Genomic DNA, 13,403 nt, shown 5'->3' on the forward strand with positions numbered 1-13,403 from the left:
AATATGAAGAAAGAGAATTCAAAAAGTAAGGATTATACTCCATGAATGTTAATGTTCATTCATTCACCTTCCAGAGGAGCTCACACTCGCGTTCCTCCAGAGCTTTCTTATGGCGTAGTGTGATCGTTTTCACTTCTGACTGCACAACCTTAGCCTTCATCTCCACTTGTTCCGCAATGGCTTGGGCTTTCTCGATGCTCAGCTGAAAAAAAATTCAAAGAAAGGGCTTAGAGAGGAAGACCCTTATGAGGACATTGTAATTCATTGAAAACATTTATTCCATTTTGGATTATTACCACACACAAAATAGCTGATTGCACAATAATCACTGCTTCCCTCACTAGCTCCAGGGTCACAGATTGTAACTGTAACTGTCACCGGAAAGGCAAAATTAAAAATCTGCAATGTAAACAGTAGCAAGAGAGCCCAAAACGTTGTGATGATTTGTGTATTCGTTAAATGTATTAAGTAGGGCTGGGCGATAAATCGATTTTATCGTTTAACTCGAGTGTGTAGTTTACATTGATTTGTGCGAATGAAAATCGGTTCTCTCTTTAACATCCGCGGACGCTCCCCTCTGGGCTCCCGTAATGGCTCAGCCCTCCCCCCACACATTTGCCATAGAGATACACAAACAACCAGAACAGTGTCTTACAACGTCCAGTGTCATTCTTAATTGGTTTGGTTTTTCACAAAACAATTAACAATACCTCACTGCAAAGTGTGTTTGAAGTCTGAACGGAACTGCACTACCCCGGGTACTCGTTTGAGCTGCACGGAGAAAGTACACAGCGCTGACACGGGCTGATCTTGTGACAGGCACGATACACAGTGCTAGAGTTTCAGTGAGAAAGCGTTTAAATTCATCACAGAATTAATAACAACGCTACTGTGATCTAGTGGATGCGTTTGGCGCAGAATTATCTGTTACAAACCGCAGATATTATATCAAACAGAGCTGACGTGGAGACAACATGAGCGAAGGTCAGGGGTTTCAGTCACAAAATCACCAACATTCACCATTATTTACTGTATTAATACCACATGCATTTAATTTTGTTGTTGTCATTATTTATGTCAGGGTTCGAGATTGAAATTCAAGCACTTTCCAAGGGTTTTCAAGAGCTTCACACTTATTTCCAGCACTTCAAAGTTATAAATATCCGATTTGAATATTATTTTTAAATGTGATGATTTGTAAAACAAAGTTTAAATGGGTATTGTGTAGGGGTGACCCTGAATAGTCGAAGATTCCATGCATCGATATGCAGAGCCAGATTCGACCACCGATCTCACGGTCGAATCTTCGCGGTTATGAAACGAGGATCATACCATTTTGGCAATATGGGGGTGTTCAATATTTTAAAGATGTGGCGCTGCTGCTAAAATTCAAACACATTGTTTTCAATGAGTGTACACAACGACTCAGGAAGTTGTTTAAAATCCCACCGCGCCACAGAGCACCATTTCAAGGTTTTATATTAAATGCAGATTATATTTCCCTCAAATAGTCAATGTACATACTGATTTTAACCTGTGCTACACCCACCGTGCAGCTCTTCAGTCCGAAGTCGATTCCAAACTGAGCTTGCACCTGGTTTGCGACCCCCTTAAGGCATAATCGGCTTAAGAACGAGCATGTAAATGCACTCAGTGTTCTTTTCATCTCTAGGCAGGTACTCTTTTTAGGTTTTTATCAAAATGTTATTTTATATATTTGTGTGATGTTCTGTTTTTCGATTGCGTCTTTAAAATGTTGTGAGAAAACAGTTTACGAATGTTTATCCACCACCTTTTATTTAAACCTAAATAAGAAAGCCATTGTCAGTTTGTCTGTCAGTTGGCAGGCAGTTTTGGTCGCTTTATTAAAAGTTGTTGCTGTGTGCAGTGTGTGACTAGTGTCCTTCCAATCCACACACACATAGATGATTCGACTATCAGTCGACTATAGAAAGTTTCGACAATTCTGATTTGAATACCCCTAGTATTGTGGAATAAATATTAGTATTTTATATTTTTTTTATATAAAATACTAATATTTCTAGTATTAAAATAATTTTAATAAAAGTATTAAAATAATGATCTGTTAGTTGATTACGTCTTTAGAACATCTATCTTCACCAGTTTAAAAAAAAAGCACAGGTCAAGAAGCTATGAAGAAAGAACTAAGCTGGACGACGGTAACCCTTAATGCCTAAATCAGGGGTTCTTAACTCTGTCAAGGTTAGCTCCAACCTTAATCAAACTCACCTGCCTGTACCTTTCTAGTAATCCTGAAGTAAATCGCCCCTATACCCTCAAACAGTGGATGTTGTTGTGTGCACTCATTCAATCCCACATTGCACTGCAATAACGAGTGTACAGCTGGTGTATGTTCATCGGGTGAATTCGCTCAGTCATTCATTCCTTCAAGTGAGCTGTATTAATGGATTCAGCCCTTGATTAACTTGTTCAGGTGTTTTTGATTAGGGTTGGAGCAAAACTCAGCAGGAAAGAAGATCCTGAGGGCCAGAATTGAGGGCCTGGTCAAAATCAATGAATGAATTAATCCATCAACATGTCTGAACGGCATTTCAGAAGTTTGTGTTCTTTAGGTTGTAATAGTGTACAAACTGCAACATTTGAATGTGGATCTGAACAACTGATCATAGTTTTAGGAACGAATGGCTCCCAAGTCATTTCTTTATTCTGCAATTGAATTATTTACCACCTAAAATAACTGCTTAAAATATGATTTAAAATTAATGCAAAAAGGTCTAAATCAAACTAATAAATAAATTGAATTACAAACTCTCCTCTACCAAACAAAAAAGCTAAAATGTCTTAATTTGAAAGGCTCCAAGAAAGAATGAAGGCTCCCTTTGTGATTTCACACAAAAGAGGGATAAAAGGGTATCCTGGGTACAATGACCTCCAACACCTGCTTAAACAGCAATCTGCGCACAGTCCTACCCATGCATGTCAGCTAACATCTAAACTGCCTCCCGAGTCCCAATCTAACATATCAAAATCTAATTCAGGGGTCCACTTTGTTGGTCTTTTTTTACCATTGGTCTCGTTTCAGTCACTTGATTCCATCGAACCCTATTTGGATGTGTTCAATCTTACGTCATTACAAACACTGCGCGTGATAGAAAAGAGAACTTGGGTGAATATGTTGTGGGGCTTGTTTTTTAATCATTTGTGAATGAGACTTACAATGCCAACAGTCTCTTTTGAGGAGAAAGCTGATTGTGAGCCATTAAGCAAGCTCTGATTGCGCTCACACTGCACACCCACTGCTCGAATCCAAGGTAAATCATCACCATGGTCATCCCCCTCCATTCATGCAAAAGTGTGCACCAAAGTCCTAGTTGATTTTTACATCCATGCAAATAGAGCAGTACCATTGCGACCAGTTTTTCAACTTCACCCTGTTTTGAACTAAACTATCAGTGTGAAAGCACTGTTGTTTCAAAGAAGCTTCACAGTGTTAATAGGAAGATAATGCAACAGCATTTGATTCAGCGGTAAAGCCACTTTACCACTTGACACAGAGATGTCATCCAGCTAATTTAAATGATCATATAGTGTCAATGCAAGCAGATCAGTAATATAGTTGAAAATCATACAGGGTTTACAAGAAGGCTTATATATTAAGAGAAGTTATTTAGTGTGGAACAGAAGACCAGATTACCTTTCTGAACCAAAAGTCAAAACCAAAAATCTTCAAACCTAAAGTTTGGATTATTATTATCTGGTCTAATACATTCACAACAAAGTAAAATCATTCAATAACACAAATTGTCCAGGCTTTCTAGACACAAATGTGACTTTCCCCTGAACAACAAATAATAATGCACTGAATAGTCTTTGCACTGAAATCTGTCTGGCAAAAAAACAAACAAGGAAATGTAAGGTAAGGTAAGGTAAATGCCCCAACATTATGCTTTATATTATCTGAAATAATCAAGAACTATATAATGTACTAAGAATTAAAAATATATTTTCTTTTTAGATACTGTGCACTGTTAAAGATTTATCTCCTATTCCATATTCACAATTGTCCTCAAACTGCAACATCATTAAGATTGAGCTGTCAAATAACAGGGTGCAAGCCAATCAAAGGTCAGATACGAAATTGAGTAATACGCAGCTGCAAAACGACAGGCTAAAATCCAGTAAATGAGATTATGCAGCGCTAAGGAAGACTAAGCTGTCAGGGGTCTGTTATGGAGAGGGCCCTTCATGGGCAGCGTGCTCCCAGAATAGAGATTACGGCCTCGGGCTGAAGCCATTGTTAAACTCTGCATGCGCTTTCAAACCTATAAACGTTTAGAGGCTTCCTATTTAACACCATCCAGTAACAGGATTAGAGGCACACTAGAACAAGCAGCCAATCAAGTGCATGAAAACACAGGTCGGGCTCTTTCAGCTAATGCGCCTGATGAAGCTTTAGGAGAGGATATGTTCTGAATGGAATACTAGCTTACTACTTACCAAATATACTACTATTGGTGGTGGACAGTACAGGAAAAAATTACATATTTATGTAAATATCGGCAGAATCACAATGCTTTTTAAGACTATTTTGCATGTCAATGAGCAGTATAGTTAAACTAATCAAAAAAATGATTCAAAATATTTTGTGTGCTCCTACATTTTTTTAAAGATGTGATGGTGAGTAAATTACCACTTTCATTATAAGTAAATAATGATTTTCATTTTTTTTTTGGATGAACCAGTTATCACTGAAATCAAAATCGGTTATTTTGCATTTTGAAATTATATTGTGTCAAAAATGTTTTGATGATGTAATATCCACTGTGTTAGTAATTTTGTCACGTTACACTGAAAACGGAAAGTCAAGTTAAGCACATTGCATTGTGGAAGGCTGTAGTGCATCTGTGTAGTGTTCTTTGTTGTGCATACTAAATACTACAAATTCTAAACAAAGCCCTCAAATTAAGTGCTTATATTACAGAGGTCATGGTGAATATTTCCAACTTAACGGACCCAAAATAGGTGGTATTTTGTATAAACTAGGGCTGTGAATCAGCAATAATTTAGCAATACAATACGCATCACGATAGAGGGGTTATGATATGATATATTGTGATATAAAAAACTCAAATACATCAACGTATGCATAAAAACAGCGTAAATGTTTTATGTATTTAAGCAGAATAGTGGGATCTGCTTTTGCATTATTATCAATCACTAATCACCATTTTGTTCAATCTAAGGGAAAATAAAGTGCTCGCAGGTTTGTATATGCTGTCCTTTTTATAGTGTTTATTTTGTTATTGAGAGGAAAGCATGCAGCATATTTACATATTCTATCAATTCTATTACCAATCCCATGTGGGTAAACTGTGTGGGTGTGGGTATTCAAATGTAACTGGCAAGTTTGAGTATAAACTGCCATTGGAATTCATTCTCTTTAGTGCCTTTAACTGAAACCCATCCCTTCTGCCTTTCACTTTCAAATTTACTTTTTGGTTTCCTTGCCAACCAACTGGAGAAGGATGGATTTGAACAGTCCTAATGGGTGCTGTTCTCTCCCCCCACCCCTCACCCGCAGTGCTTCTTTTGAAGAGTGACAGAGAAATAGAAACATTTCCTCTGTGTGCGACTAATGATCCGCCCTGCTAGGGCCATCAGGATGCTGAATAGAGGCGGTGACCGAGCCCTGGGCCAGTGTCCTTCCCTCTCTTCTATTCTCTTCATTCAGGCCAAGTGGGGGTGACACACACAGTGATGCTAATAGAAAGTCAGCTTGATTCTACAGCCTCTTTTTAAAAATCCCTTTACGTCCACAAAGCAGAGGCAAGGACCCTCACTCACGGTCATGTAGTTGCAAGTGTGTTTATGTGTGCCCAGAATCACACAGTGACAGTGTTAATGACACAACGATCACTATCACTGAAAACAATGAGGAAATAATTATATAAGAGACTGAATACAACTTGTATAAAATAACTGTTTTGTATAATTACATTTTATATTTATTTCTGTGATAACTAAATTTTCAGCATCATTACTCCAGTCTTCAGTGTCACATGATCCTTTAGAAATCATTCTAATACAGTGATTTGGTGCTCAAGGAACATTTCTTCTTCGAATCATCATCAATATTAAAAGCATTTGTGCTGTTAAATATTTTTGTGAGAACCATGATCAACGTTTTATTCAAGATTTCTTGATAAATATATACAATTCAAAAGAACAGCAGTTTTTTTGTTAATCTTTTGTTTTAACGCAAAAGTCACTTTTAATCAATTTAACGATTTCATGTTGAATTAAATTTGTACATTCCATCTAAAAAAATCTATATAAATATTACTGTCTATCTATATCTATATAAATCTATTTATTGCACTTTATTACATTATTACATTTATTACATTTGGTAATCAGAGTAAATAAAATTAAGCAAGTGGAAGTTTTGTTGCACCTGGTAAATCACACTGAGGCTCAAGTGAAACAGCAGGAAAGATAAACAAAAAAAAGAATTGTATTTGTTTACTAACCTGTATGGCCTGTCTCCCCTGCTGTGCGTCTGCGAGCAGCTGGATTGTCAGTGCTCTCGAGTCCTGCAATGCTTCCTGCAGGTAGGTGAAACTGTGACCTGCATGTCTGCCCAAGCTGCACTCTCTACAGATCGGCACAGCACAGCTGTCGCAGAAAAAACGCAGCACCTGTGAACGAAAGCAACAGAACCTCAGTGAAATTACAGATTTGCAGCACAATTTATTAAGTGATCACTACATTGCATTAGAATTTCTTTGCATCCTCAGACACTCAAGCATTGATAGTGTTTTAGGTAAACAACCCATAACTCCACCCAGCCTCTATCATGGATGAAGTGCCACACATTTTGGACCGTCTCTGCTTATTTGCAATGTAAGCGTATAAAGAACTCGTTCTCTGAATAGGTACAGCTTTTTATTTACTCAAGAAACACTATATATATATATATATATATATATATATATATATATATATATATATATATATATATATATATATATATATATATATATATATATATATATATATATATATATATATATATATATATATAGGATAATTGTTCAGGTCTTTGAGGAGTGGAGAGGAGTGTCTTAGAATTTGTCATCAAAGAAAGCATAATCAATACTGTCTGAAATAGCCTGTGTAAAACACTTCATCTTTAACAACATGAGATACTTGAAAAGGCAGTATCCTCACAACTATGTTCCTATTTATGGTCAGTACTAGGACTGTTGCTTTGCATCATGTATATGCTTCCCTTGGGAGATATCATTTGGAAGCATGGCATTCGTTTTCACTGTTATGCTGATGATACTCAGCTCTATTTTACTTTGCACCCTAGCCAAACTTACCAACTCACAAAATTAACGGAATGCATAGTCGATTTAAAAAAAATACTGATTACTAGAAACTTCATATAACTTAAAATTTGAAGAAATAGTTAGTTAGTTCATGCATTCATGACATGGCTATATTATTGTAATGCTCAACTGGGTGGTTGCCCAACATGCTTAATAAACAAACTCCAGTTGGTCCAAAATGCAGACTAGAAAAGGAAGTATGACCATATTAGCCTTGTTCTGTCAACACTGCACTCTTTCCCCCCCACTAAAATCTGACTGTACTGACACTTTTATGAAAACAAAACTGACCAGGAAGGTTACTTTTTTTGCGTATCCATGTGAACAGTGATTGTTTTGACGATGTTGTCATCTGTACATGAAAAAAAAAAATGCAAATGGAAAAATGTTTCCGTTTTCAGTACATTGTTGTTGTGTAAACATCCCATTAATTTGAATCCAAAACGGTTAGCAATGGATTGGGCAGGCTCTCACCATGCAAGACGACACTGACATACAGGATGATCCAAACTGTAAATCTCTAAACTCAAATCTGTTCCTCTATAAAACAGTAGTAAAATATATTAAAATACAAAAAAGTTTTAACAGTTAATTCAACAAGCGTGAAAAGGAAGCAGGCAGATTGTGAGAAAATAATCATGTGAAAGGCAAAGACCACGCTAACATTAAAAGAGCTCTATATAGAGCTCAAACATTTACACTGGTCAACTGCCAAGACTATAAATGTTTACAGTAACATGTAATAGGGAGATATGTTTATCACGTATATGGTCTTGTGTCCAGCACATTTATCTGATGAGCAAAAACACAAACAAACCCAAGGTCAAAGAATAAACCTGTGTTCAGTACTATGCAGTAAATGTTTTTTATATCTACTAACAATGTCACAATTGTCCAACATCCAAGCAGTCTAGTACTGGTGAGTACTTAAGTGTATTTGAATGACCAATCTAAAATGAGCCTGTTCGTTAGTGCTGTTCATCAGTTTACATTGTGTTTTTGTCAAGGTTTTGCAATCCAATCGTTCAAACTGCTAGTCAAATATAAAATGTAGAGAATCTCTCAAAATGCTTCATCCATTCAAGTATACACTAATCAACAGACTAGTAGCCTGGATGCCAGCGGAACTTAGCCCCGCCCACAACATTTTTAGGACGGGCAGCTCGGTCTGGCATCGCTCCATAGAGGAGTAATTATCTCCGAACAGAAACTGTTCGGACCAATGAAATCATCAGGATGGGCTTTAGACGATGACGGACAGATGATCAACAATAATGTGATCATACACGTCATCAAAGGGGCTTGGATTATATTTACTCGAATCCTAAACGGAGAGCTTGTTTGTATATGCATTCACCTTCACAATTTCTCTCAGAAATGATGATCATGTTGGGTAAGTACTCTGTGTATCAATAAATTATTTTATTTTTTTACAACACCGGCTAAGATCGTTTATTCCAGCGCGTGTGCAGACAGGGTTGCCAAGTTTTTACAACAAAATCCCCCAAATACTAGCACTAAAAAATAGCTTCTCGGGGGGTTCTCCGGGGGGAAAATGGTGTTTGGGGGGTAAAATGTGTGTTATTTTGTCAGTTGAGCTCTGTCTGTTGACGTTTGACAATGCGTCTCTTCGTTGCTCTGATTGGTTGTAGGTCTATCCAATCGAGGGCTTTCCTGATTCGGTTGAAACACGCCTCATAATCACATCCCAATGGAGCAGAATCAGACTCATATTCTGACTAGAATTGAGTATGACCACGTCAGTCTAACAGACTAGTTTAATTTTGCCACAATCTGAACATTATTTAAACAGTAAGAATATATGCCATGCCTATGACACACACAACAAAGAATCTGAAGTCTTTAAAATAACTTCACAAAAAGTAAAAGATCTTCCCCAAAACAGGAATTCAGGAATTCTTTTGGGTTTCCTGTGCTCCGTCAGTCTGCTGATGGATTGCTTGAATTCTATTGTTCTGTCAATCCTCTGACCCATTTAGGAGTCACTTTAATGTTGCTTTAAGATATTTTGTCACATCAGATAAACAAGACTTTCAATGAACACAACCATTCTGATCAAATTTAGGAAAATAAATGGAAAAATATGTTCACTTCTTTTCCAAAAATTAATTAGATGGTTTCTGTTTTCATTGTCTTGTATATAAGCTAATCGGATCCATTCAGGATCATTTTCCTGAGATTAATAACTAAAAGCCAAAACTGTGTAATTGGCCTGAACTCCATCTCACCCAAACAAAATTCTCCACCTTCCTTAGAGTCGAGCTCAATGTCAGGTACAGTATTTCTTTTCAAACCCCACTAGGCCGCCTTCCTGCAACCTAATGACTTTACCAAAGACCAGATCAAACGCTAATTATATCTCACTTGGCTATACGGCTGCAGCAGCTGCATGTAAATCTAGAGTTGTGATTCCACTCGAGTTACCTGCTCGTAAAAAAGCGGGTCCCCTCTCTGTGGACCAGATGCTACAACTGCACTAGTGCGTACAGGGGTCACATGGAAGCACTTTTTGGGAAGCAGCTTTTCGGAGTGAATGGAATTAGCAGGAAGCAAAAAAACTTACCACCCAGGATTCCCATTCTTAACAGTATTTAAAAAAAAGCATCTGATCATGATGTGGATGTGTTGGACGAGTGCAGTAATTTGGCACTCCAGTCAAGACATGTCACATTTATTTACGTAGTACTTTACACAATATATTGCTTTAAAATAAGCAGCTTTACAGTATTAAAGGTCCCGTTCTTTGCGTGTTTTCGAAGCTTTGATTATGTTTACAGTGTGCAATATAACATGAGTTCATGTTTTGCGTGTAAAAAAAAACACAGTATTTTTCACAGAATTTACTTATCAGTACACCGCTGTTTTCTCTGTCCTAAAAACGGCCTGATGATTTCCTTGTTCTATGAAGTCCCTCCTTCAGAAACACGTAACGAGTTTCTGATTGGGCCAGCGCTTCCCGTGTTGTGATTGGACAGCAGCTTACCCGGAAAGGTCCCGCCTCTTGTCATAATGGGGAGATGCAAGCGCTGAATGCGCACTCTTCTCCACGTGGGAGAGCAACAAAACCACGCCTCTTTTTTGCGTGTTCTTGTGGGCGGAGGGTTAATCAACAAACGGTTCTAGTGACGTCATTCCTGAAGGAAGTGCAGGGCTGTAGTCCAAACCGGCCGTTCGCTGTAGGCTTTGAAAGGGAACTTCTGTTAAATAAAATATCTCGCTTGCCTTGAACTTTGAGCTTTATAATTTTACAGGTATTATTTATGCTCCAACAGCAACATTACACACTAACTAAAGTTTGAAAGATGGAATCGCGACGAACGGGACCTTTAAACATGACATAAGGTTTACTGGGAATGCTTAATGTAGTATGAGACTTATTTATCAATTTTTTGAATCTTTAATGGGAAATTATTGTGATGTGAAAAACAGCATGAGGGAAGGGAATTTTCATTGGCTATGTAGCTGATAAATTTTTTCCACTAGTGTGCTAGCTATATGCTTCTCATTTATGCTAAAGCCATCACAGTAAAAACTGGTATATAAATTATTTGACAAAGTACACATGCTTCTACTTCTGCCTATGCGTTGACATCTATTGTCTTCCATACTGGTCTGGATTTAACTTTCAATCTTCCCCACCCCATCAACTCTCTCTCTCTCTCTCTCTCTCTCTCTCTCTCTCTCTCTCTCTCTCTCTCTCTCTCTCTCTCTCTTCTCTCTCCTCTCTCTCTCTCTCTCTCTCTCTCTCTCTCTCTCTCTCTCTCTCTCTCTCTCTCTCTCTCTCTCTCTCTCTCTCTCTCTCTCTCTCTCTCTCTCTCTCTCTCTCTCTCTCTCTCTCTCTCTCTCTCTCTCTCTCTCTCTCTCTCTCTCTCTCTCTCTCTCTCTCTCTCTGGATTAGGGCCTCTTGTTGTGCCTGTGGCATCCACCAGTTTTTCTTTAAAAACAGGTGTGGAAAGATAGAGTTTAGATAGCGATAGAGTTTAGATAGCTAGTTAATTCCTCAGAAACAGAAATGTCCTGATGAATGTAGGCTCTGATGAGGCTTTCATTTATTTAAAATCAAAATGTAAAATTATTGGGGGTGTTTCTCCCTTTATAACTACTGTTTTCATTGAGGAATCAAGATCAAGGATCACAAAACTCAAGGTTAGGATCATACTATGTCGTGGATCCGATAATTTTTCAGATCAGCAAGGAGAAAAAAAATATTTGGGGGGATAGGTACCTTTGCTTTCCATGTATTACTTCAAGCACACTTTAGTTTAAGTACTAATACCAATGAAGTTCAAACAATATTAAAGGGAAGTGAACAGTGTTGCAATCTCTCACGAGACAAATAAGCAACCAGAGCTTAAAAAACAAGCCCAAATATTATATTATTTATTATCATCAATATAATTAATGATCAATTATTTTAATCAGTAAATTATCCTATTAAATCCTATATTAAACTGAAACCTCTCGAAATCTGAAAAGCAAAAAAAGTGATTTTACAAAAATATTTTGCACAAAAAAAAAAAAAAAAAAAAAACGCAATTTCTTCGATCAGCTGTGGACAGAATAGGTTTGGAGATGCAAAAAGAGTGTGACATGAAAGCCAATTATAGAAACGCATAGTCGGAGTTAGTGCACACATATTAGGAGCAGCGAGTAGTGAACATACACTGCAAACTGTGAAAATAATAAGCCCTGCTGCATCTCAGTGTGCATATACTATCTATGAAAATTACTAATGTCACATACTATTTGGGATGGATAATATGCACAATGGGACACAGGCAAGCACTAAGGAAGCCCCGCAATATAGCCGCATATTTATAATAAAATAAATTCAAACCATACCTACTGTTATTATAGTATACTTTTTTATAAAAGCCTGTAATAAATGAAATTAGGTGCCTCTCCTACTCTCTCCTCTCCATCTCTGTACATCTCTGCTGGTGGCACCGTTCGTAAAAATATATACGCATATTTACATCTATCTATCATTACATGCCTTTATATAATGTCATGCCTCCACATTGAATGTGATTTTTCTTCAGTGAGGGGGAGGAGGAGGATGTATGAGGACGAATTACTACAGCACTTATATCGTTTCACTGAATGGCTACTTGGCTGCTTATATTTTCTTAACAAGCAACCAATTTTTTTTTTAAATATGCCCAAAGAAACGCAACTCATATTTTAACGCTACTTGTCAAAAAAAGAAGCCCAAAGTCATGTGTTATACACAGACTTGGCAACTATGGAAGTGAACAGTCAGTAAAAAACAAATACACTCATTTCAAGCATAGATAAATACAATATAACAAAGTTACAAATAAATTAAGGTTTAACTCTAACATTTATTTCGGGTACAGAAATTTAATGTAAAAAAAAAACACTACAGTGTTCACTGTTTAAGTTTAATATAACTTAATTTCTGCTGTGTTTTGTCGTTGATTAACATTAATGAGAGATTATTTAAAGGCTACTTTCACTTTAACCTAATGCATAGATCCAATATACAGTGAGGAAAATAAGTATTTGAACACCCTTCTATTTTGCAAGTTCTCCCACTTCGAAATCGTGGAGGTGTCTGAAATTGTCATCGTAGGTGCATGTCCACTGTGAGAGACAATCTTAAGAAAAAAAAATTCAGAAATCACAATATGCTTTTTTTTAACTATTTATTTGTATGATACAGCTGCAAATAAGGATTTGAACACCTTCAAATCAGCTACCATCAGCTAGAATTTTGACCCTCAAAGACCCGTTAGTCTGCCTTTAAAAGTCCACCTCCACTCCATTTATTATCCTAAATTTTACCTGTTTGATGTTGTTAGCTGCATAAAGACACCTGTCCACCCCGTACAATCAGTAATGCTGCGTCCCAATTCGCCTTCTTATACTACGTCCTTAAAGTATGTACTCTTTTTGTGAAGAAAAGGTATATACTTTTGAGTGTGTAGCAGAAAAGTATGCAAGCCTCGAGACATACTACTTCGGCATCTTTAACGGACTCTG

At 37.2% G+C, this 13,403-nt stretch overlaps 1 protein-coding gene across 1 annotated transcript in view; it reads right to left on the reverse strand.

Annotated features, from left to right (window-relative positions):
- Window positions 1–13,403, reverse strand: part of trim71 (tripartite motif containing 71, E3 ubiquitin protein ligase) — a 38,893-nt gene that overhangs the window by 6,793 nt on the left and 18,697 nt on the right. The window contains exons 2-3 of the mRNA XM_067449198.1: window positions 6,513–6,680; window positions 68–202 (exon numbers count right to left, since the gene is read on the reverse strand). Coding sequence (XP_067305299.1) covers window positions 68–202; window positions 6,513–6,680 — 303 coding nt within the window. The remainder of the gene's footprint in view (window positions 1–67; window positions 203–6,512; window positions 6,681–13,403) is intronic.

The sequence above is a fragment of the Pseudorasbora parva genome, chromosome 7, assembly GCF_024679245.1.
Source record: "Pseudorasbora parva isolate DD20220531a chromosome 7, ASM2467924v1, whole genome shotgun sequence".
NCBI classification, from domain to species: domain Eukaryota; kingdom Metazoa; phylum Chordata; class Actinopteri; order Cypriniformes; family Gobionidae; genus Pseudorasbora; species Pseudorasbora parva.